The sequence below is a fragment of the Hemiscyllium ocellatum genome, chromosome 18 (genome assembly GCF_020745735.1).
Source record: "Hemiscyllium ocellatum isolate sHemOce1 chromosome 18, sHemOce1.pat.X.cur, whole genome shotgun sequence".
NCBI classification, from domain to species: Eukaryota; Metazoa; Chordata; class Chondrichthyes; order Orectolobiformes; family Hemiscylliidae; genus Hemiscyllium; species Hemiscyllium ocellatum.
Genome location: NC_083418.1, coordinates 68,180,007 through 68,207,168, shown reverse-complemented (window position 1 = coordinate 68,207,168; position 27,162 = coordinate 68,180,007). Strand labels below are relative to the sequence as shown.

At 42.4% G+C, this 27,162-nt stretch overlaps 1 protein-coding gene across 1 annotated transcript in view; it reads left to right on the top strand.

The window, feature by feature from the left end:
* Window positions 1–20,421, top strand: part of cstpp1 (centriolar satellite-associated tubulin polyglutamylase complex regulator 1) — a 323,777-nt gene extending 303,356 nt beyond the window's left edge. Inside the window, exons 8-9 of the mRNA XM_060838596.1 lie at window positions 11,570–11,633; window positions 20,150–20,421. Coding sequence (XP_060694579.1) covers window positions 11,570–11,633; window positions 20,150–20,303 — 218 coding nt within the window. The 3' untranslated portion in view covers window positions 20,304–20,421. The remainder of the gene's footprint in view (window positions 1–11,569; window positions 11,634–20,149) is intronic.
* The last annotated feature ends 6,741 nt before the right edge of the window (window positions 20,422–27,162 follow it).

Here is a 27,162-nt window from a genome sequence, read left to right as displayed (position 1 = left end):
GAGCTTCTGGATTAACAGTCCAGTGTTAGAATCACTAGGCCATTGCCACCCCAAATAAAGCATGTTAAAGGACGAAAATGTAGTTTTTGAGACTTTGTGGTTAAGAGACTATGGGCCCAAAATTGGACATTCTAACTTGTGACTCGCCGAGAGAAATCAGGCCTGACAGAAAATTTGCTAAACTAAATTAAATAGCAACCAGCAGTTTCTGGGCTAAGAAAATAGTGGAAACCAAGATCAATGAGGTGACAAAATTTCAGAGGGTGCCTATTATAACCAGCCAGAGGGTTGTGTACTGGAGAGGTATCTATTAGACTTTCTGGCATTTTGACTGCCTGAGTATGTGCACTTTACATCTTCCACATGGCAATGGTGAAGAGTGTTGGTGTGATCCCACTGGATGATTTGATCCCAGCTCATGACCCCATTGGCCAAAGGCCACAGAACATTCTGGAAGGTCTGAGAGAAGAACACGCGTCTGGAAGCCACCTCCTCAGTGAAGAGTCAGTGAAGACTCAACAAAGATGCAGTGTAAGACTTGTTGAAATCTCACAGGGATGATTTGCTGCAAGACATCCTGGCAGAAGACCAGGCAACAACTCAAGAAGACCCAGGAGAAAATCCACCCTGAGCTGCAAGACCCACCTTCACGGGAGAGAGCCATCCCTTTGTCAGAGATGAAGGCGATTCCAACAGCCCAGCTCAAACATATGGATCCTTTCTCAGATAGATATATTCAAATAGACAGTAAATATTGTGGGAATTTGGAAAATGCTCACATCGTGCTTTTAATAAGTAAGCGCAAACCAAATTCTGTGTCCCTTTGTCTGCCTCACTGAAAAGAGAAGTTAGGTAAAGTGTTTTATGCTTAAAATGGTTGAAGTGCCCAAAGCATGGCAACAACCATAATAATTGAAATACTTTTTACCAACACCACTTGGTTCCTACAGAGACTGCATTTGTTTTTGAAATCTGGATTTTGGATACTGAATCTGGTAACATAGCGACATCATTGGCAAGATAATGATATCATAATGATATCATTGCAACATAATTCTTGCACCTGACTTCTACAGTAATATAAAGGAGGCCAAAGCATTTCAAATAAAAATGATAACAATATACGAACTTGGTAGTACCTTTTTGATATTATGGATAGTCTTTTGACCATGTGATTGATTAAAAGTTATTTTGATTTCCAGTTCATATATTTTTCAAATAAGGGCACTGGAATATTGAATTTAACTACCAGAATGAAGATCTAACAGAAAAACCATGAGCAAGTGTGCATTACAAAACTATTGTTCAATATTTAAAACTTACTGTATTTCACAATTTCAAACAAACTGTCTTTGCAGAATAACAGCTGCATCTTCTCCTTTCAAGTTCCTCTCCAAACCCCATACCACCCTGACGTGGATCAATGTGACTGCAGTTTCTTCATTACTGAACATCAAGCCCTCAACCAATACACGGTTTTATTTTAAAATGGAAGTGACATAGAGAAAAATTCACTACCCGATTAATAATGGATGTGGGAAGGGGGCTGGACATAGTCATAGAGTCCTACAGCACGGAGACACGCTCTTTGGCCCAAACTGGTCCATGCGAAGCAAATTGTCCAACTGTACTAACCCCATTTCCCTGCACTTGGCCCATATCAATTTAATCCTTTCCTATCCGTGTATTTGTCCAAATGCCATTTAAATGTTGTTAATGTATCCGCCTCAACAACTTCTGCCGGCAGCTCATTCCATATGCGTACCATTCTTTCCCCTCGAACCTTAAACTGATGCTGTCTAGTCCTCAAGTCCCAAACCTTGGGAAAAGACTGAGTGCATTCACCCCATCCATGCCTCTCATCATCTTATACGCCTCTATAAGGTCCCCCTCAGTCTCCGAAGCTCGAAAGAAAAGATTCCGAGCTTGTCCAACCTCTCCCTATAACTCAACATTTGAGTCCAGACAACATCCTTGTAAATTTCTTCTGCACTGATTCCAATTTAATGACATCCTTCCTATAGCAAGGTGACCAAAACTGAACACAATACTCCAAGTGCAGCCTCACTATCATCCTGTACAACTACAGTATAACTACCCAACTTCTTTGCTCAGTGCCCTGACTGATGAAGACCAGTGTGCCAGTAGGTTTCTTCATTGCCCTATCTGTGACTCCACTTTCAGAGAACCATACATGTGAACTCCAAGGTCTCTCTGTTCCACTACACTCCTTTAGGCCCTACCATTCAACCATGAAACTCCTACCTTGATGTCACTTTCCAAAATGCAAGACTTCACACTTATCTATTTTATACTCTATTTGCCATTTCTTGGCCCACATCCCCAACTGATCAAGGTTCTGCTGCAATTTCTGATAACCTTCCTCGCTGTCCACAATGCCACCTATTTTAGTGTCATCTGCCAACTTACTAATCATGCCCTGTACGGTCTCATCCAAATCATTGATATAGATAAAAAACAGCAACAGGCTCAGCACCGACCCCTGAGGCACTCCACCAGTCACAGACCTCCAATCCAACAAGCATCCTTCCACTATTCCCCTCTGCTTGCTACCATCAAGCTAGTTATGTATCCAATTTGCCAGCTCCCCCGAATTCCATACGAACTAACCTTCCAGAGCAGCCTACCATGTTAACTCTTATCAAAAGCCTTACTGAAATCCATACAGACTATGTCCATAGCCCTACCCTCGTCAACCTTCCTGGTCACTTCATCAAAGAACTCTAACAAATTTGTGAGGCATAATCTCCCATGCACAAAGCCGTGCTGACTACTCCTAATCAAACCCTGTCTTTCCAAATGCATGTATATCTTATCCCTCTGAATCATCTCAAGTAACTTATGTTATGAATATGTGGGTGTACTGAACCTTTAAGAGAGTTAAAAGCAACAGAACTACTTGACAGCACCAAGTATTTAAAAAAATATATAATGTAACCTTTTGGTCCAGAAGTTAGTGTAGCTGGTTGTCTGGAGACAAAAACAGATTCGAATTAGGCCAATCAGTTTAAATTATACCCAAAAAACCCCCAAATTCCATATCAAGTTTGAATTGAATATGTTGACAATCTTAAAAGCCAATGACACAATCCGATGCTGTAGGTGTAAAACCAGGGAAAATTGAACAGTTGGGAGAACTGCCAAGCCAACAACATCTACAAACTGCCCAGAGAATAGCTCTCTTAAAGGTACCTTTATTGATCAGTAACCTATGGAACAGACATCCCTAAGAAGAAGAAAACAAGATTCGACATCTGGCTCGTTTTTGAAAAGTTCAATTTTGGTACATCTTAATCAGGGTTTTTTTAATCACACTAGTATTATAGAAGGGAAAGTAAAAGATAGGTTAGCGGAAGGAGTTGTAAATAGTTGTTAGTTAATTATTCTCTGTTATACTTTAAGAAATAAAGTTGTTACTTTTACTTTAACTAATTCCCGGCCTATCGAAGTTTCACAAATTACAGCGCGGGATAAATCTTTTCTGTGTTGCTGGGTTAAATTAAGCAGGAGAGTTTACCCTGTGTCTCAACACTTAACCATCACAGATGTTAAGCTTCCTGGTCTATTGTTCCCAGGTTTTCCTTCGCAGTCCTTCTTGAATAAGGGCACAACATTTGCTACCCTCCAGGACCTGGGAACTATAGACCATTAAGCCTAAAATCTGTAGCAGTTAAGTTACTTAAGAAGATTCAGAGAGGTAAGATATCCATGCATTTGGAAAGACAAGGTTTGATTGGAAGTAGTTAGCATGGCTTTGTGCATGGGAGATCTACTATGATATAGATTGTCTCAGAGATATGGCCACTAACCTTCCCAAGTCTTTGTATCTTTCTCCACAGTAAATATAGAGAAATATTCATTGAGGACTTCACCCATCTCCCATGGTTCTACACATACATGTCCATTTTGGTCCTTGAGGGGTCCTATTTGTCTTTAGTTATTCTTTTTCCTTTAATATACTGAAAGAACCTTTTTGAATTCACCTGGTCTTCTCAGCCAAGACTATCTCTTGCCCCCTTTTCACCCTCCTGATTTCCTTCTTCAGTAAACTCCTGTAACCCCTGTGTACCTCCAGAGATTCCCTTGATCCCAGCTGCCTATACTTGAGCCATACCTTTTTTCTGGTCAAAACCTCAATATCTCTTGTCATCCAGGGTTCCTTATTCTTGCCAAACTTGTCCTTTACCCTCACAGGAACATATAGACCTTGAACTTTAGCTACCTTACTTTTAAAAGGCCTCCCACTTGCTAGAGGTTCCTTTGCCTGCAAACAAACCACTCCAATCAACCTCTGCAAGCTCCTGTCTAATTCCATCAAAATTCGCCTTGCCCTAACTTAGAACATGAACCTGTGGATCAGTTTTCCCCCTCTCCAAAACTACCTTAAAGTTAATATAATGATGGTCAATGATCCCAAAGTGCTCCCCCGCTGTCACCTCAGTCACCTGACTTGCGTTATTTCCTAAGAGGAAGTTAGGTTTTGCCCCTTCCCGAGTAAAGACTGCTACGTACTGCTTGAGGAAGCTTTCCTGAACACAGTTAATAAATTTTACCCCACCTAAGCTTTTAATACTATGGCAGTCCCAGATTATGTTAGGAAAATTTAAATCCCCAACTATGACAATCCTATTGCTCCTGTAAGTCTCCCCAGTTTCACTGCACATTTGTTCCTCTAATTCCCGTTGACTATTTGGGAGCTGATAGTACAACCCCAATAGTATCACCATCCCCTTCTTATTTATTAGCTCCACCTACAAAGCCTCACTGGATGATGCTTCAGTCATTTCATCTCTGATTACTGCTGTGATACTTGCCTTAATCAAAAATGCAACTCCCCCTCCCTTCTTTTCACCACCTCTGTCCCACCTGAAGCACCTGTACCTTGGCACATTAAGCTGCCAGTCTTGTCCCTCCTTTAGTCATGTTTCTGTAATGACTACAGTCTCCCAGTATCAGATACCTATCCACGCCCTGAGTCATCGGCCTTACCTGTCAGCCCTCTTGCATTGAAATAAATGCAGTTTAATCCAACAGGCATTCCTTGCTTCCTGTCATGTTCCAGCCTGACCTCTTCTCTTTACTCTTTCTGATATCTCCTTTGAGCCTCACACTTGATTCCCTGTTGTTGAGGATCCCAATTTTCAGTAAACTCCTGTATCCCCTGTGTACCTGCCAATCTAGCTTAGAACGTAGAACATAGAAAAGTACAGCACAGATGTTGTACATAGAACATAGAACATAGAACAATACAGCACAGAACAGGCCCTTCAGCCCACGATGTTGTGCTGAACATCTATCCTAGATTAAGCACCCATCCATGTACCTATCCAATTGCCGCTTAAAGGTCACCAATGATTCTGACTCTACCACTCCCACGGGCAGCGCATTCCATGCCCCCACCACTCTCTGGGTAAAGAACCCACCCCTGACATCTCCCCTATACCTTCCACCCTTCACCTTAAATTTATGTCCCCTTGTAACACTCTGTTGTGCCGAGGATTATTCCTAATCTAAAATAAAATAACCTAACCTACGCACCCCTCAATTCACTGCTGTCCACGTGCATGTCCAGCAGTCGCTTAAATGTCTCTAATGACTCTGCTTCTGTATTTGGAAAAGGAGTTTGGACTTGTAATGGGTCACATTTTCTTTCGCGTACCTTTAAAACAGCAGGAAGCTACTGTGTGGAGAGAGGGTTCCATCAGAAAACCATTGAACAGCTGCAGATCAAATAAACAGCCAAGGTAATAAGCAACAATGCCTTTAGATCAGGAGGTGCACATTCCCCTCCTCACCATTCCCAATCCTCATCAAATCTGCTTCAACTTCAACTTCACCTGCAAAACCTTCATGGAAATTCGACTACAAGAAACCTCACAGTTTGCTTAGAATCCTCAGCGTTCCAAGATCTTTATTTCAACTAAAGTATCCACTCACCTAAGAAACTAGATATATGCCACATAAAGAGACTGAGATAATCATAAATCAAAATTATATTTTTTTTACCTGCATCTGTATCTAATCTTTGAGCACATCATAATCATTCTGAAATGGATAAGTGAGACATTGAGTTTTAAATATCCAGGGCAAGTGTGCAATTATAAATAGTCTGGCTTTGTTTTAAAAAGAGACTCTTAAAAAACTGAAATTAATTAAGTGTGGCAATCTGTCTGAGGCTAAATAAACACACAATACTTGCATTCAAGCATTGATTATGAGCAGGAAAAATCCGTGAATTCTGTCTGTGGCACTTTTTAATGGGCACACATTTGACCAGGGAAAAGTGAGGATTGCAGATGCCGGAGATCAGCGTTGAAGAGTGGGGTGTTGGAAAAACACAGCAGGTCAGGCAGCATCTGAGGAGCTGGAGAGCTAATGCTCGAAACGTCAATTCTCCTGTCCCTTGGATGCTGCCTGTGCTTTTCCAACACCACATTCTTCAGCACCTCTGACCAGGCCAAGCCACAGTGATGCAGACAGTGTTTTCAGACTCAGAGCTTGGTGTGGCAGTACTCCCCATGCAACATGCTGCCAAAGCATGAGATCTCATTTCTTAGCAGGGTTTGAATATGTTGGCTGTCCCAATCTGTCTCCCCCAAGACTAACAAGAGACAGGGAGGAGTCCACCTAAGGAAATGGAGAAGGAAGAGACCTCAGAACTTATATGGTCACATCTTTCCTATGCATCCTTCATAGTGCTCAGTGGGTCCATGGCATTATTAGAGAGGGAGAGAGCGACTTAGGGTAAAGTACACATAACATCAGGGCAAGAGTGTAGAGGGAAGACGATCAGAATTGGCCAGACCCACCTGCCTGGAGGATGGAGGACAGGCACAGCCCTGCTCAACAGGATGTTGATGCGGAGTCTCGGGAGCTACATGTCAGGCCGAAGAACAGGCGTGGCACACACACTCAGGTGTCAGAGCTGCCTGCGGCAGTGCAGGATCATGAGAATGAAGGGGCAGGTCCATCTCGTGTATTTCACAAGGTTCAACGCTTCAAGTGCAGGAGCTACACCATTGACAGAGTGATTACTCTCCATGAAGAGCCATATGCAACTTACTCAGAGGGGGTGCAGGAGCAACCCTCCCACCAGTGGCACAGAGAGGTAAAGGGTGGATGCCAGCTATGTCCCAGCTGATTGGTCCCCTTCCAGGATCAAGGGCATTTTCCAAGGGTAGGGTTTGCAGCAGAAAGTCCTGGAATCCACTTTTCATGGGGCTCCCTCATGATCCACCTCAGTGGCTCCTCCAAAAGTGGATCATCTGTAGAGTTAGGCCCTATAACAGGGGCTGCTCTGGCAAAGGGGTACCTGTGCAGCAGCCTTTGTAAGTAAGCTGTACCCTCGGCCCCATCATTCCCCTGGATGAGACCTTGTGGAGGGTACTTGTAAACCATTTGCTTGCACTTCTTTCCCTGCCTCAGGGGGAGAATCTCATAGGGATGATCTTGAATGCAGGTTATTGCATCAGGAAGGTCTCTTTGTGGGTCAATTCTGATACATTGCACTGGCCTAGAACCACTGCAACGCAGAATCCTGTTCAATTCCAGCATTTAAATTCCACTGGCTGCCCTACTAAGATTCGAACTCTTACCCCCAGGGCATTTGCCTGGCCCTCTGGTTTACCAGACCAATGTCATTACTACTCTGCCATCACATCTTCTAGAATCAGCTCAGAGTGGCAAAGCAGGAATGACGTTTGTTGAGTCTGACACCTTAGACCACTCAGTTATCCTGACAAATCGTCAATGAACATTGATATCCAACTCAAGCTCCCCCCTCGCCTGTAACCTGTATTACATTTTACTATATGCATGTCTCATTATTTCAGATATTTTCTCTTTTTGAAAGTGGAATATTTTTAATTAATATTTTTTAATGAATAAAGCAAACTCTTGCTTAAAAAACAAGCTCATTAAGTGGCTTTACTGGCTTAGTTCTTTTGGAAGAGTGTTTTAAAAACTTGAGGCTGGATATTGTGTGTCCTGCTGGTGTGTTTTCAGTGGTCACACAAAAGAGAGTGGCTGCCTCCAGCCAGCCCAAGCTTACCACCAGAATCCAGGGGAGTGGGGCAGGTGCCAAGGCCACCCACTGTAACACCGAAATAATCAATGGTCAATGCTCAGAGGACAGTTGGTTTTTCATGCACCACATGTATCTGAGTTTGGAGATGCCGGTGTTGGACTGGGGTGTACAAAGTTACAAATCACACAACACCAGGTTATAGTCCAACAGGTTTAATTGGAAACACATATATCTGAGCTGCTAGAGTGGCTGGAAACTGGTGAAAGGTAAACACATTTGGAAGGTTACAGTGCCATCCAGTGATAGACCCGTGTAAATGCAAGGAGGCAAAACAAGTACCTTTTTCTTCACAGGAACAAAATCAGCTGACACTGTTTTCACTGATAATTATTTAAAGAATTGTTATGATGATGCTGCTCCTTTAACAATGTTAGGTTGTCCTTGGTTTTTGTTTCAGAAGGCCGTAAAGACGCAAGTTCCGAAATGTCTGGGTTAATCTACTTGGGGAAGCTTTTAAGGTTAAAAAAAACATTATTACAATGAAAGGGGAGTGGCCAGTTCTCCCAGCTCAGCTTCTCTCTGGTTTACTTTGGTTTTAGCTGTTCAGCGAAAGCAGTCAGTCAGTTTTGAGGCTACTGGTCAAAGTAACAGCTCTATGGGAGAAGGTGTTCCATGCTGAACGTCTCTGTCATCTCTCTCTCTCTCTCCTGTAGGACCCTGTGTTTGATTTTACCTTTTTTGTCAAAGGGTCTTTATGGGAATTGTTGCAAGTAGTTGGAACAGCATCATTAAATTGGGATTATCTGTTGGGTTTTTGGATAGCTTAGGTTATTCTATTTTATGTTATTTTTTGTTTGTGTTTCAGTCGGTAATAGAATCATAGGATCCCTACAGTGTGGAAACAGGCCCTTCAGCCCAGCAAGTCCACACTGACCCTCTGAAGAGTAACCCACCCAGATCCATTCCCCTAGCCTATTACCCTACATTTCCCTTGACTAATGCACCTAATCTACACATCCCTGCACGCTATCGGCAATTTAGCATGGCCAATTCACCTAACCTGTTCATCTTTGGATTGTAGAAGGAAACTGGAACATCCAGAGGAAACTCACACAGACAGACGCCTGAGGCTGGAATCGAACTTGGGTCCCTGGCGCTGTGAGGCTGCAGTGCTAACCACTGAGCCACTGTGTCACCCTTGCAAATAAATTCTATTTTGCTTAAAACTAAGTGGTTTGCCTAGCTGCATCACTCCTGGAGTATCCACGTTATACCAGCTTAAAACAACGAGCAAAGTTAGGGTCCGGGCTAGTTTCTTGAAATGTTTTGAAGGTTGTCTGGCCTAGTCCATAACACTGTGCACACATCACTTGTGTACACGGGTATGAAATGAGCTGTAGATCAGGGTAAGTTATGGTGCCCCGAACAGTAACGTCCGTCATCCATTTATGAGTAAAGACACTTGGATGTCCATTCAACTGTACCATCACTATCAGAGTCAAGATCAGAGTGGTGCTGGAAAAGCACAGCAGGTCAGGCAGCATCCGAGGAGCAGGAAAGTCGACATTTTGGGCACGAGCCCTGATGAAGGGCTCCTGCCTGAAACATTGATTTTCCTGCTGCTTGGATGCTGCCTGACCTGCTGTGCTTTTCCAGCACCTCTCTAATCTTGACTCTAATCTTCAGCATCTGCAGTCCTCACTTTGGCCTATGCTGTCAGTATCTCAGGGGAGATGGACATGAGATGAAATCATCATCCATCAAAATTATTTAATTTAAAACCATAAAATGAATTTATGTAAGTTATAATAACTACCCCATTTTATTTTAGTCTAGTACTTTGTCAATCATTTTGTATAATTGACTGAAACCCTGGATGAACTTTCCAATCACAGGATAGTTATTTTTTGCAGTACAGACTGGCATTGTGCATCAGGACCCTGTGGAACAGTAGCAGTTTCTGAGGAAATTGTACGGGAAATTGAAGATTCCAATGGACATTTCTCCTGAGCCTCAAATCCTCTGAAAGTATCCATTTAAATCAGGGAACTTGGGTGTTCGACTTCAGTTAATGGTTACCCAGGCAATGTCAATCAATTAAAAGTCTCATCCAGCTCCTGGATAACTATCAAATTGATACCCAACTTATCATTTATGCCTCCTACCCCCTCACCTCAACCACACATCCCCCCAGATGTCGTACATCCTGTGGTCTGACAACTTCCTTCAGATACGACTCCTCTCTGGAACCCAACATCAGCCCTTCCCCAGGGGCTGACTGGCCTCCCCTGCCAATCAAATGACACTCCCTTCTCTCCCCAGGACACACCACTAACTCACCTCCATACCTCTACTGCCAGACCTGATGCCTCCTCTGCCCTGGGAACCCACAACACTCAGCTCCCCCACTACCACCCCCCCCCCCCCCCCCCCCCCCCCCCCCCCCCCCCCCCCCCCAGTGACCTGATACCACCTAGAACCCAACAATTCCCCAGCTTCCTGCTGAGTTACATAGTCTGACATGCTCTGTACACACAGCCACTTACCCGGCACCTTTCTCACTTTGTGCCATGATACTCACCTGTCAACTTGGCAACCTATCCATTGGTAGGTACCTGGCACCCTACTTAACTGGCACCCTACTTGCCTGGTGCCCTGGACCTTACCCATCTGGCACCATACCAGCCTGGCCCCCTTCCTGCCTTGCACCCCAATCTCATATTTTGCTGATATATTTACTCTTTCACAGGAGCTGTTGGACATTTAGATCACAGAAAATGACAACTACTGTCATGACAAAGAGGTCAAAGCTTGCTTTCCCCAACTATCCCTTGTTATGTGGACACAGTTGGATTGAAAATGTGCATCACATCCTCAGAATTTCCTGTGAAAAAACAGGTTTGGAATGACAATCTGACCACGATCGCCACTCCTCAGAAAATCAGGCCCTGTATTTGGGTTTGACTTTCTGTTGAAATGAGAACAGTTGTCGTATGGAATAACACCGAGAGAACAGCGGATACTGTAAATCAGAACTAAAACAAGTTGCTGGAAAAGCTCAGCAATCTGGCAGCATCTGTGAAGAGAAATCAGAGTTAGTGTTTTGAGTCTGATGACCCTTTGTCAGAACTCAGCATCTTCAGTGTGACCTATAAACAAATTTTAGTCTGTAATATTGTTTTGAGATGGGTTCAGTTGAACCGTAAACCAAGAAATAATGGACGACACTGCATGTGAAAAATTAGAATCACGCTTACCTTTAAAGCTCTATCTCCCTGAAATTGCATTTCAAGGTAATATTGTTGTCAGAAACAACTGTTCATTGGTATTTGCTAAAATGCATTAATTTATTAGTGGTCTTAGCCAGCATTTGTTGTATCTGTAATTGCTCTGGAAAAGGTGATCCCTGAAGAAGGTGGTAAATGTGAAGAAAATGTTTGGAATTTTGTAACAATTTTAATCAGTTCCTAACTTCAGATTTTTCTGAGACCTTTGTGCCTAATTTTGTTGTTGTTTTTGCAGGAATTCTTCCCAATAAGGCAGAACTTCTCATCGATTCTGACATGGACCGAGAGCTGGAGAAAGTGTATGTGAAAGAACAGTAAACACTTGATGATATGATCATTGTAGCTTTGTTGTCTGATTAACACTGATTTCCTTCTCACCTTGGAATGATTTTCCAAATGTTTGTTTGCACTTATATCAAGATCAGCTTTCCTTTTCCCTCAACTCCAGCATAAATCGAGTGATATATTTTCCATGCAAGTTGATCTCAGCTGAACTCGAAATATTTTCCAGTTTAGCTAATTATTTTGTATTGAGTGAATACTTGGCTAAACTACAGACTTGGACTTAGTGTTTGTACCTATGGGGATAATAAGTTTGTTTTCTGAAAAGTACACTTTAGCCATGGAATTTGCAAACGAACTTTGCATAATATTCAAGGATTCTGATCCAGTCAGTTCCCTATCTCTGTACCAAGTTTTGCTGAAACCAGGCTGTTGGGATACAATGCTTATAAACAGGGGCAAAAACTTTACATCTGCTTACTTTAGTGGTGGACGTAATTACAGGTTATGCTTATAATATGCATTTAATGTCAAGTATAGAATTTGAGGGATTTTATAAGATGTTCAGCCCTATGTTACATTATGGGGTTAGAGATTTACCAGATGGCTTTGTTCTTTTGAATCTTTGTAGTGCTTGCCCTAAACCTTAATACATCCTTCAGCCCATAGCACCGAGCCTTGGAATGTGCCTATCAGGACAGCAAGTTCTGTGCTTCAACCTACAAGAGTGTAAAAACAGATGTATATCTTTTACCAATAACTGCTGTTTCTGCCCATACAGTTCTACTGTCTTCACTCTCAGCTTCCCAATGTTGCTGATGTTTTATCAGTTTTAAAATTTGTATTTACTTCTATTTGTATTTCAATCAGTAATTTACCTTGACTCTAAGCATGCAAAACTGCCAAGTACATCAAGAAGTGATATATTTTTTAGCATATAAATGAAATAGCAGGTTCAAAATGTAGAGCTGTGCTCCACATTGACAAACTGTTGTTTACAAACATTTCCTGGCATCATGAGAAAGCAAGGTACTGTGACTGCTGGAAATCAGAAATAATGATAAAGGAAAGTTTAGAAAAATTCAGCAGGTCAGGCAGCATCAGTGGAGAGAAAGCAGAAACCAGGTTCTGGTGTAAGGCCATTGACTTCAGGTGTTCATTCTGTTTCTGATGCTGCCTGACCTGCTGAGTTTTTCCAGCTTTCTTTATTCTTATTGCTAGGTCTTCGCCTTGGACTTGGGGAATTGGAAGTTTTTCCCCTCAGAGTTAGAAAGGCATAATCTAGCCCAATCAGGAATGTAATTACAAGTTGGCACGAGTGGCAAAGGGAGTGCCATATTGCATTGTTCAAGTGAAACCGAGAGCCGATTCACTCTCTGATGTGGGCAGGAATGATCTTCTGCGCTATTCAAAAAGGAGCAAGGGATTCTCCTGGTTGACTTCTCCATTCTCCATTTTGGAAACAGTGATCACAATTCCTAAAGTTTTAAGATAGCAATGAACAAGGATTAGTCAGGACATTGTCATGGGCGGCACTGTGGCTCAGTGGTTAGCACTGCTGTCTCACAACATCAAGGACTTGGGTTCAATTCCAGTCTCGAGTGACTGTCTGTGTGGAGTTTGCGTATTCTCCTCGTGTCTGCGTGGGTTTTCTCAGGGTGCTCCAGTTTCCTCCCACAATCCAAAGATGAGCAGGTTAGGTGAATTGGCCATGCTAAATTGCCCGTAGTGTTCAAGGATGTATAGGTTAGAACATAGAAGAGTACAGCACAGAACCGGCCCTTTGGCCTATGATGTTGTGCCAAGGGTTAATCCTAATGTAAAGTAAAATAACCTTACCCACGCACCCTTCAATTCACTGCTGTCCATGTGCATGTACATCAGGCGCTTAAATGTCCCTAATGACTCTGCTTCTACCACCACCGCTTGCAATGCATTCCATACATTTACAACTCTCTGTGTAACAAACCTACCTCTGACGTCTCCTTTATATCTTCCTCCTAATATCTTAAAACTATGAACCCTCGTGCCAGTCAATCCTGCCCTGGGGAAAAGTCTCTAGCTATTGACTCTATCCATACCTCTCATTACCTTGTATACCTTCATCAGGTCACCTCTCTTCCTCCTTCTCTCCAGAGAAAAATGTCCAAGCTACGTCAACCTCTCTTCATAAGACAAGCCCTCCAGTCCAGGTAGCATCCTGGTAAACTTCCTTTACACCCTCTCCAAAGCCACTGTATCTTTCCTATAATAGGGCAACCAGAACTGGACACAATATTTCAAGTGTGGCCTCACCAGGGACTTATAGACCTGTAGCAAAACCACGCAGTTCTTAAACTCGATCCCCCTGTAAATGAAAGCCAAAACACCAAATACTTTCTTAACAACCCTACCAACTTGGGTGGCAACTTTGGGGGATCTATGTACTCGAACACCAAGATCCCTCTGTTCCTCCATACTGCCAAGAATACTGTCTTTAATCCTATATTCAGCATTCAAGTTTGACCTTGCAAAATGCATCACTTCGCATTTATCCAGGTTGAACTCCATCTGCCATTTTTTTTAGCCCAGCTCTGCATCCTGTCTATGTCGCGCTGCAGCCTGCAGTAGCTCTCAATACTATCAACAGCACCTTCAACCTTTGTGTCATCTGCAAATTTACTAACCCTCCCCTCAATCTCCTCATCCAAGTCATTTATAAAAACTACAAAGAGCAGGAGCTCAAGAACAGAGCCCTGCGGGCCACCACTCAACACTGACCTCCAGGCAGAATACTTTCCATCCACAACCATTCTCTGCCTTCTGTCAGCCAACAGAATCCGGGTAGCCAAACCTCCCTGTATCCCATACCTCCTGACTTTATGAATGAGCCTACCTTGGGGAACCTTATCAAATGCCTTGCTGAAGTCCATATACACCACATCTATTGCTTGACCTTCATTGACCTGTCTTGTCACTTCCTTGAGGAACTCAATAAGATTAGTTAGACACGACCTGCCCCTCACTAAGCCATGCTGACTGCCTTTGATCATGCTATGCTTTCCAAACAGCCATAAATCATATCCCTCAGAATTCTTTCCAAAACCTTGCTGACCACAGACGTAAGACTGATTGGTCTGTAATTGCCAGGGATTTCTCTATTACCTTTCTTGCCTCCTTCCAATTCTCTGGTATGACTCCTGTGGAGAGTGAGAAAGCAATAATCTTCATCAGCGGCTTAGCAACCTCCTTTCTTGCTTTCTGGACCAACCTAGGATAGATCTGGTCTGGCCCTGGAAACCTATCAATCTTAATGTTCGCCAAAATTTCCAGCACATCAACTTCATCAATCTTGATCTGTTCAATCCATATCCCAGCCCCTCGAAGTTCTCATCCACAACAAGGCCCCTTTCCTTAGTGAAAACCGAAGCAAAGAACTCATTTAGGCCTTCCCCTATCTGCACAGACTCCATGCACAAGTTCCCTATGCTATCCCTGATCAGCCCTACCGTCTCCCTGATCATCCTGTTATTCCTCGCATATGAGTAAAATGCCTTTGGGTTCTCCCTAATCCTTTCTGCCAAACCTTTCTCGTGCCCCCTCCTGGCGCTCCTCAGTCCATTTCTGAGCTCCTTTCTAGCAAGCCTGTAATCGTGTAAAGCTGTGCTAGATCCTTGCTTCCTCCACCTCACATAAGCTGCCTTCTTCCTTTTGACGAAAAGCTCCTCTGTTCTCGTCATCCATGGCTCCTTAATCTTACCCTACTTGCCTGTCTCAGAGGAACAAATTGCAACAACTACTCCTTAAACAGTCTCCACATGTCTGTTGTGCCCTTTCTGTGGAACAATTGCTCCCAGTCTGCACTTCCCAATTCCTGTCTGATAGCGTCATAATTTCCTTTTCCCCAATTAAATATCTTCCCTTGGTACCAAGGCGATGGTAAATGTGAGGCAGTTGTGGTCACTGTCACCAAAATGTTCTCCCACCACGAGATCTGACACCTGTCCTGGGTCATTGCTGAGCACCAAATCCAAAATGGCCTCCCCCCTCATCCGTCTGTCTACATACTGAGTAAGGGAACCCTCCTAAACATACCTAATAAAAACGGCTCCATCCAAACCATCTGCACTAAGGAGGTTCCAGTCGTTATTGGGAAAGTTGAATTCACCCATAACAACAACCCTGCTACATCTGCATTTTCCAAAATCTGCCGGCTTATCAGTTCTTCAATCTCTCGACTGGTCTGTAGAAAACCCCCAATGAGGTGACTGTTCCCTTGCTGTTCCTAACTTCCACCCAAAATGACTCAGTAGACAAACCTTCCTCAACAACCTTCGTTTCTGTCGCTGTGATGCACTCTCTGAGTAGCAATGTGACACCTCTTTTTCCACTCTCCCTGTTCTGTTCTAAACACTGGAACATCTAGCAACCATTCCTGCCCCTGTAAACCCACATCTCCATTATGGCCACAACATCATTGATCCATGTCTAAGTTCATCACTCTTATTTCAGACACTCCTTGCGTTAAAGCAGACACACTAACCGATCCCTTTGTTTCATCGCATGAGAAACCTTCCCAATAGATTCACTGCATCCTGTCACTGCCCCATCTACAACTGTCCCCCTCTCAGACATGTAGCTGTGATTCCCACCCCCTTGCCAAACTAGTTTAAACCCTCCCGAAACACGCAAGCAAATCTCCCACCCAGGACGTTTGTGCCCCTCCAGTTCAAGTGCAATCCGTCCTTCATGTACAGGTCCCAGTTCCCCAGAAGGTATCCCAATGGTCTAGGTATCTGAAGCCCTCCCTCCTGCACCAGTCTCGCAGCCACGTGTTAAGCTGCATTCATTGACTGTTCCTCATCTCACTATCTTGTGGCACTGGTAGCAAACCCCAGATCACTACTCCACTCATCCTGCTCTTCAGCTTCCAACCTAGCTCACTGTAGTCACTTTTCAGATCTCAATCTCTTTCCTGGCTATTTCATTGGTGCCAATAAGTAACATGATTTCTGGCTGGTCACCCTCCCCCCTTCAGAATCCTGTAAACCCGATCGGCAACATCCCGGACCCTGGCACCAGGGCTCCAACATACCTTCCGGGAGTCCCATTCCTGACCACAAACTCTCCTGTCAATGCTAACTATTGAGTCCCCTACCACTAGTGTTTTTCTATTCTCCCCCCTTCCCTTCTGAGCCACAGTGCCATGCTCAATGCCAGAGACCTGACAACTATGGCTTTCCCCTGGTAGGCTGTCCCCACCAGCAATATCCAAAACGGTATATTTATTAATGAGAGGAACAGCCACAGGGGATCCCTGCCCTAAGTGTTCGTTCCCTTTCCTCCCCCTGATAGTAACCCAGCTGTCCTTATCCTGTGTCTGAGGAGTGACCACTTCCCTGTACATCCTCTCAATTTCTCCCTCAGCCTCCTGGATGATCCGCAGTTCATCCAGCTCCAGCTCCAGGTTAGGTGTGTTAATCAGGGGAAATGTAGAGTAATAGGGTAGGGGAATGGGTCTGGGTGGGATACTCTTCAGATGGTCAGTGTGGATCTGTTGGGCCGAAGGGCCTGTCTCCGCACTGTCAGGCTTCTATGATTCTTGTGGCAAGGTACTAATTTCAGGGAGGGCAAATTATGTCAATATTAGGCAAGAGCTCGGGAGAGTTAGTTGGAGCAGCTGTCATCAGGCAAGGTCACATTTGACATGTGGGAATTGTGTATAGACCTACTGATGAGAGTTCAGGACTGGTATGTTCCAGTAAGGAGGAAGGACAAGGATGGCACGGTAAGGCACCCTTGGATAATGAGGGAGGTTATGAAAAGGGAAAAAAAAAGCATATAGAGGTGTACAGCATGGAAACAGACCCTTCGGTCCAACCTGTCCATGCTGACCAGATATCTCAACCCAATCTAGTCCCACCTGCCAGCACCCAGTTCATATCCCTCCAAACCCTTCCTATTCACATACCCATCCAAATGCCTCTTAAATGTTGTAATTGTACCAGCCTCCACCACGTCCTCTGGCAGCTCATTCCATACACGTACCACCCTCTGTGTGAAAAAGTTACCCCTTAGGTCTCTTTTATATCTTTCCCCTCTCACCCTAAACCTTTGCCCTCTAGTTCTGGACTCCCCGACCCCAGGGAAAAGACTTTGTCTGTTTACCCTATCCATGCCCCCCATAATTTTGTAAACCTCTATAAGGTCACCCCTCAGCCTCTAATGTAAGGTTTAGGAAGTTAACATCAGACAAGGCCTGTAGTGAATATAAATAAAGAAGGGAATTAGGAGAGTAAGGAGGGACCATGAAATAACCATGGCAAGTAGGGCTAAAGAGAGACCCAAGGCATGCCATGGATACATTAAAAACAAGAGGCTAATTTGGGAGAGGATAGGACTACTCAAATATAAAGGTAGGAACTTGTGCCTGGAGGCAGAAGATGGGTGAGATTCTAAATGAGTACTTTGCGTCAGTATTCACCCAGGTGAAGGACATGGAGAGTAGTGAGATTTCTGCAGAGCATGCTAATATGCTGGGCATTTTGAGATCAAGGAAGATGTGTTGTTGGATCTGTTGAAGAGCATTAAGGTGGATTAGTCCCCAGGGCCTGATGGTATCTATCCAAGGTTATTGAGAGAGGGAAGATAGGAGATTGCTGGGGCCTTGACCAAGATCTTTCTATCCTCACCAGCCACTAGAAGGGTCCCAGAGGACTGGCTAGTCGCTAATGTTATTCCTCTGTTCAAGAAGGGAAATCAGGATGATCCAGGAAATTACAGACTGGTGTGTGTCTCTTCAGTAGTTGGGAAGTTATTGGAGAGATTTCTTAAGGATAGGATTTGCACACATTTGAAAAAGCATGGCCTAATTAGGAATGGTCAACAAGGCTTTGTGTAGGGCAGGTCATTTCTTACTAACTTGTTTGAATTTTTTGAGGAGGTGATCGATGAGGGGAGAGCAGTGTAAGTTGTCGACATAGATCGTAGTAACGTTTTCGACAAACTCCCTCATGGTAGGCTTGCCAGAAGATTAAGATGCGTGAGATTCACGGTAGCTTAGCCGCTTGGATTCAGAATTGGCTTGACCATTGAAGGAAAAGGGTATTGGTGGAAGAGTGTTTTTCAAGCTGGAGGCCAGTGACTAGTGTATTCTGCAAGAGTCGTACTGGGACCTCTGCTGTTTATGGTTTTTATAAATAACTCAGATTAAAACATAATGTTAGTATATTTACAGGTGACACAAAGATCAGTGGCATTGTGGATAGTGTAGGAGGTTGTCAAATTTACATCAGGATATAGATCGGTTGCAGATTTGGACAGAGAAATGGCAGATGGAGCTTAATCCGGGTATGTGTGAGGTGCTACACTTTGGGAGATCAAATGTTAAGGAAAAATGTACAGTTAATGGCAGGATCCTGAACAGCATTGATATACAGAGGGAACTTGGGGTTCACATCCAAAGCTCCCTGAAAGTGGCCACTCAAGTAGATAGGGTGGTAAAGAAGGCATATGGCATGTTTTCCTTTATCAATTGAGGAACTGAGTACAAGTGTCAGGATGTCATGTTGCAGTCTTATAAGACTTTGATTAGGCCACACTTACAGTATTACAATATTACAGTTGAATTCTGGTCACCTCATTCCAGGAAGGAGGTGGAGGTTTTGGAGAGGGTGCAGAAGAAGTTTATCAGGATGCTGCCTAGTTGAAAGGGTATGAGCTATAAGGAGAAACTAGAAAAACTTGGGTTGTTTTCTCTGGAGTGTTGGAGGCTGAGGGAAAACTTGATAGAAGTCTAAAAAATTAAGAGATTTCATAGATAGGGTTGACAGTCAGAATCTTTTTATCCAAAGCTAAAATGTCTAAATCTAGGGGGCATGCATTTAAGGTGAGGGGGTAGTTTCAAAGGAGATGTAAAAGGCAAGTGTTTTTACACAGAGTCTGCGATGTGTTGCTATGGGTGGTGAAGGCAAATACGATGGGACATTTAAGGGGCTATTAGATAAATGCCTGAATATGCAAGGGATGGAGGGCAGGCAGAACCAAAGGCAGGCAGAAAGGATTTGTTAAATTTGGTGTCATGTTCGGCACAAGATCGTGGACTGGAGGGCCCATTCTTGCGCTATACTGTTCCATGTTCAATGTTCTATAGGTTGATAAAATGTGAAGTAACATGGTTATCTGTAATTCCCCATGCATTTAAGCCTATGAGAGAAATCTAACGGTGATTGCAGGTTTTGCAGTGCTGATTGTCTTGTTAAATCTGCAAGGGAACAGTGTGACATGCCTTATGCGCAAGTATTCAATTGCTGGATTAATAATTGCCTTAATTCACCACATTTTAATAATTTTCAATGAGAACAATTTGGTGATTTCATCATGCAATCAAAGTATGAAAATAAAACTTGTCAGACCCCACTCATGTAACTTTTCATGGTTCAACTTTATGCCACATAGTTGGGCTGGGCAGGCAAGATACAGGGATCAGTAAAGATATTTTTCACAGGATATTTTATTGCAAATGTTTAATCTCTGTGTTTATGTCTGTTGGTAGGATTGAACACATGCTCAGTAATCAAAACTCCAATGCTCCTACACAGAAGGAACCAACCAAAAAAGTTAGTCATCGCAAGACTCTCACTCAGCGCAAGAAAGTGGACATTGAGAGTGATGGCTCAACCGAAGAAACTGATTCCTCTGAAAATTAACTCACCATCTCTGGTTGATATTAAGTCCTATGGTCAAAAGGTTATCTTTGGCCTTCCTCTTATTTGTTAAAATGTTTGAAGAGTTAGTGATGTTTGAGAAGACTTGTAGCTCAGCTTGATGATAAGTCTGTAAGTTAGCTCACCGAGCTTGAAGGTTTGTTTTCAGACGTTTCGTCATCATACTAGGTAACATCATCAGTGAGAGTTTCCAGTGAAGCATTGATGGTATGTCCCACCTCTTTATACCACCAGCTCTTCACCAGAGACTCTCACTGATGATGTTACCTAGTATGATGACGAAACGTCTGAAAACAAACCTTTAAGCTCAGCGAGCTAATTTACATACTTATGTTTGAAGAGTCTTTCAGAGTTGCCATCATTTCATTTCAATTAAGATCTTGTGTTGAACTCAAATTAAAGTATTAAGATGAAAATGATCTATTCTGCAGCTTGTAGTAAACTGATTTAGAGTTTTCTCAACAGGGTTCCAATTGGGTGTACAACTGCATCACAGAAATTGCCCAGAAGAAAATACTGTTTAATGAATCCTTCAGGTTGGCTTTGTTGGGAAATTGGTCATGATATTTTAGTTGTGTGATAATGCAATTTGTAGTATTTATAAAAAAGGTGGCACTCATCAGGACAGGTGCAAGAATGCCACATTTCACAGGGAGCATTTATACTGCAAGAGGAAATGCTGCTGATAGGTTGGCAAATCAATTTTGCTTGGTAAAGCATTGTCATAGAGAATGAGCAAGACAACTATTGCCTCCCACATTTTTTTTTTAGGTTTTTGCTTTAGGTTCCAAGGGATTCATTTTCTCATGGAGTATAAATTGTTGCTCTCTTTGAAATGGGGCATTTCAGTGGCCACCCATGAGGAGCGCAAGATGAAAAGCATCACTGCACTGCCTTTTCTCAGCAGTACTCCAGTCATGGTATTTCTTGGCTGAATGTAAAACTCATATTCTAAATATACATGCTAATCACAATCTATCTCGAAACAGAACTCAATTCAAAATGCCTCTGAGTACAGTAATAATACAGATCGATTGGACACTGTCTTACAGTTAAGGTACATTGTTGAAATCTCAATAAATTCTACTACTGTACTAACACAGCCACCCTGTCAGATGGTGCTATCATTAGTTTTGGCAGTGATACCCTCCACAGTTGAATAAATTGCATGTTAAAAAAAAGTTATCTGGTGAAATGTGTAAGGATCCCTGATTCCAAGCAGTAATTATCATCCACAGATGCCAAAAATTGGACAGGTAGTGTTTAAAAACTGGAACATGTATTATTTGATGTCTACACAAACAAACTAACTGTTTCACAAATCTTACATGGTTCAAGTTCAATTTTGAAAACAAAAAGGCAAATGTACCTTCGTTAAGCTTATGCTGCTCACTGTTGTGTTCTTCGTCAAATGTTGTGAAGAGAGTGTGGAAATTTCACATGGGTCATGCCAGTTGGCTGGAGAAATAAATTGGTCCCAGTGTACCGGGCTTGAAAAAGTCTACAGAAAAACAGAGGGGCATTCCTGGGAAGGTTTTGGTACAATACAAACCAAGTACATGTCCCTAAATGGCAAAAGCTGCACCCACGCACTTCATTCTGCATTCAAGATCAAATTGAGTTAGGACACAGCCTCACGTTAAAAGAAAAGGCTTACAGAAATCCAAGAAAAGCAGAAATGCAGCCTTTTGGGAGAGCTACAACATTAATGAAGGACTCAGACAAAAAATATGTTGCGAAAGGGAGTACCAACAGAAACATGCAAAGATATAAAAGCCAACATACAGAAAAATGTTTTTATAATTATGTTACGAGAAAGTGATTGGTAGGAGGGGGAATTGTGGGCTATTAGAAACAGATGTAGGTGATAGCACACAGAATAGTAAAGATACAATACAAAAAATTGACAGATTCATTAAATTAAACTTGTATTCATAGTCTAAGAAGAGCTATATATGGGAAGCTAAAAGTATGACAGTAGGAGAAACCCTATTGTATTTGAGGGACATGATATTCATATGACCTGATTTTTGGACACAGCCTACAATTCGGATTGTGCACCCTTCAGAATATGGTGGGCAAGGCTCAAAGTGTGTCTGCCTGCCTCATCTGAATGTTTTTTGTTCCATTTCACCAGCTCGGTTTTTTCTATCTCCATATTGCCAGTGAACTCTTTGTAGTGCAGGAGGCCTGGGCAGTATTGCTGCATACCAAGGGTGACCTTACAGAAATGTCTTACAAAATTGATGCGGTGGTAAGTCTTGCAACAGCAGGGAGAGGGATCCAAACTGATGCAAGTATTATAATCGTAAGTGGGCCAGACAGAAACTATGGTCCCCTCGATCCTCAAGCATCACCCTCAAGAGGGAATAGAAACAGATGACCATGGAGGCTAAATCCCACAACCTGGATTGGAAGGGTGACACCGTGGCTCAGTGGTTAGCACTGCTGCCTCACAGCACGAGGGAAACAACAAAGGCTAGAGATCACAATGGATCAGGTAGCATCCATGGTGAGACATAAGCTAACATTTTGAGTCTAGATGACTTTTCATCAGAGCTTCAGTTCTAGTGAAGAATCATCTCAATTTGAAATGTTAGCTTGCTCTCTCTCCAGCACTATATATGAACAAACTGGACAGTTAATGTGCTGCCTCTTTGGAACATGTATATAGAATGTGAAAGGTTAAAGAAAGACATAGCCCTGATATATTTCTATCCAAATAATCATCCAGCGTCCTCTTGAATGGCTCAGCTGAACTTGCCTCCACCACACCAGGCAATGCATTCTATATCCTAAGTAAAATAGCCAAGATGCCAGATGAACAGGGAGCTACCATGTCATAGAGAGACACAACTCCATGGTGAATTTAACCAGAGTGTTACCGTGCCTCGGTAACTTGCTGTGTGAAAAAGGTTTTTCTCACATCACCCTTGATTCCTTTGCACATCACTTTAAATTGACACCTGCTCACTCTGGTTCATTTCATGAGCAGTAACAGCTTCTCCCGATCTACTCTATCCAGCCCCTGCATGATTTTGAAAAACTCTATCAAATCTCCCCTCGGCCTTCCTCTCTCTTAACAGAACAGTCCCAACTTTTTCAGTAATCCTCATAGCAGAAGTTCCTCATTCTTAGAACCATTCTTGTAAATCACATTCTCATACTCTGTCCTGCTGTCATTCCAGTGCTGGAACCCTCCGTAAGCTATGTTATAACTCATTGTACAGCTTCCCTTTAAGAAAGACAGCCTGCCTTTAAGAAAAACAGGGTTCCTGCTGCAGCATATGCTGTCAATACAAAGCTTTGCAGCTCCCCGCTGAGCCCAGACTCTTGGCAAAAACACAGAGAACACTAACAACGCAGAACCCACTTATGCTCACAAAATGGTGTGGGATCAGCTAACGCAAACCTCAAAGAAAGACAACACAGGCTGGTCACCAATAGTGAGAAATTGGGGCAGATTAACTTTCAGCCTAAAATTTATCATTTAAACAAGCTCAACAAAAGGATTCAAATATATATATGGAATAGTGCAGCAAAAGCAATAACAGTGCAAAATGTTCTAAAACATACAACTGGCAAAAGTCAGCTTCACATTACAAATTAAATGCTACTTAGCAATTTCAAATCAAACCCCCAAAACATGGACGTTAGAAGTTGACAAAAGAATGTACAATGATTAATTTGGATACAGCAACACAAGTAAGGTCATATGTGAAGTTGTAATCAGAAGTCAATGCCAGGTTATAGTCCCAACACGTTTATTTGAAATCACAAGATTTTGCAGCTTTGAAAGGTAGTGATTTCAACTAAACCTGTTGGACTATAACCTGGCATTGTGTGTATTCTGATTTTGTCCAGCCCAGTCCACCAGCACCTCCACATCATATGTGAGGTTATCGCTTAAGGTTAAATTGCAACAACATTCGATAACTTGGAGCAAATACCCCAATGAAGAAAATACACTGATATCACATTTGAAGTGCACCACGATCTTGTTGTCCAGTGCTTCAAAAAGACACTTCAAGGTTCAGCATGACATTGGAGTTGGAACAGTTGCATCAGAATCTGTTTTAAAGATTGACTTCCTCAGGGTACCGCCAGATTGGAACTAATAAACACAACACTGCAGTGACTTATGCAAATGATTACGGCTTGCACTGTGGGGAAAAGTACAAACTGAGCATGGTCGACTGAACATCATTGTAGTCATAAAGAGAATTGGTTAGTTAATGAAACACATTAGAATGTACACCCTTCAAGATGCACGTGTACACTGCAAATGTACATTGCTGATGTAAAGTATCTCAGTGAACTATTCAAAGGCAAAGAGGGTGATACCCTGGCTAATATTTATCTCTCAAGACAAAACAATTGTTATCTTTAATTTCTGTTTTTGAAATGTTGCTGTGTGCAATCTGGCTGTTGCTTTGCTTACATAAAAATAGGAGAAGTGAAGACTGATGAAGGACTTATGCCCGAAATATCGATTCTCCTGCTCCCCGGATGCTGCCTGACCTGCTCTGCTCTTCCAACACCACACTGTCAACTCTAACATAAGAATAATGTTTAGGCCAACTACACCGAAACATATTTCCAAGTGAGAATGATGAATAGCTTGGAGGGGAACTTGTTCTCCTATATTTGCTGCCCTTGTCATTCTGGGGTGGTAGTGATTATGAGTCTGGAAGGTGCTGTCTTAGGATCTTTGTTGAATTTCTTCAGTGCTTTTTGTGCATGGCACACACTGCTGCAACTGAGCGTCAGTGGTGTAGGGACTGAATGTTTATGAAAATGGTGCCAATCAAGTGGGCTGCTTTGTCTTGGATGGTGTCAAACTTCTTAGCTGTTATTGCAGCTGCATTCATCCAGACATATTCTATTACACAAATAATGTGTGCCTTGCATATAATGGTCAGTTTTCAGGGAGTAAGTGGTGATCACCTTACTGCAGCATTCCTAGCTTCTGACCTGCTCTTACAGCCACTACATATATATGGCTAGGCCAGTTCAGTTTCTGGCTATTGTTAACCCCCAGGATTTTGTCTCTTTTTGGAGATAGTCATTGCCTGGCATTTGTGTCAAACAATGTTACTTAGCACTTTTAAACCAAAGCCTGGAAGCTCTTCAGGTCTTGTTATTTGGACTGTTTCATTATCTGAGGAGTCAAGAATGATAATGTTGTGAAATGAGCAGTGAAGATCTCCACTTCTGACCTTGTGACGGAGTAGCTGAAGGTGGTTGCACCATGGACACTATCCTGATTAACTCCAGCAGAGATGCCCTGGAGCCGGGGTGACTGACCTCCTATAACCACAACCATCTTCCTTTGTGCTAGATATGACTCCAACCAGCAGAGAGTTTTCCCCCCAGTTCCCATTGATTCTAGTTTTGCAAGATGCCGCACTCAGTCAAATGCATCATTCTCACCTCACCTCTGGAATTCAGCACTTTTGTCCATGTTGTAATGAGGTCATTCATATTTGTTCCATAACAGCATGGTCAGTATACCCACAATACATGGACAGCAATAGTTCAAGAAGGCAGGTCATCACCATCTTAAGGACAACTGGGGACAGACAATAAATGCTGAATCAGCTGGCAATGTCAACATCCCACAAGTGAATATCAAAAAAAAAGGCTTTACCAGTAATTCTTTAGTTAAGAAGCACTAGGAGACGCCCTGGGGATGTCATGGGTGCTTTATAAGTACACATTATTTTGCCTGAATGTAATTTGTGCTTGCAGCTGTTTAGAAGGATAACTTCTGACAACTGTCAGGGAAAGAAAATGACTCTTCCCTCATCTTAATGAGCATTTTCAAATAAAAACTAATTTTGAAACCTCTAATTTGTTCCTGTGATTAACTGATTAACTGGTATCATTAAAATGTTTACAATTTTTCAGATAACAAGTGACTCAGCTCCATTTCCCAACAGTCAGAAGAATTCTGCACATGTCCCTCAACAGTTATTGACCTGTACCTGAAATGTCACAACTATAATCCACTGCTCACTCACCTTCCATAATTCTGACAGACACCAGGGCTCCGTATGCTGAAGCAAGGGACTTGCCAGGGTTCCAATGCGGGCATCCCCATTGTAAAATAATGACAGCCTTGGACTATTTTCCAGGGATTTCCCCAAGTACAGTCAAATCTCATGCCTTCATCACATTGGATCGCCTCCAGTAGTCTACCTCCAAACAGTGAACTTTAAGTTTACTCAGAGTTGGAGTTTAAATAAATGCTTTTAGGGAAAATGTAAAATATATACTAATCACTGAGTTACAGTTAACATTTGCAATTACAAGAAAAAAAGAGACATTGCAGAAAACCAATCAATTCAAAATGAATTTGATTAAGGCAGTGATAAATCAAGGCAAATTCAATAACTCATTGGATATTGCATCAAGTTTAGTAAAATTAGTTTACCTTATCATATGTAAATATTCTTGATGGATGGTTCAATACAAATTGAGCATACTCATATATTACTGATAATTCCAATCCTATTAAAATTTTAGGTTTTATCCTCTTAATAATCATTATGCTGGGTAATTAAGACTGTTCATCTTGATCTGAATGCAATTGTAGGCACTAACTATTATTTATATATTTATAGATTTAAACAAAACACAATGTTCTGATATTCCATGTCTTTACATATTGCTTTTTCTTCATTTATAGAGTCATAGAGATGCACTGCATTTAAACAGGCCCTTCAGTCCAACTTGTCCATACTGACCAGATATCCTAAATTAAGCTAGTCCCATTTGCCAGCATTTGGCCACATCCCTCTAAACATTTCCTATTCACATATTCATGCAGATGCCTTTT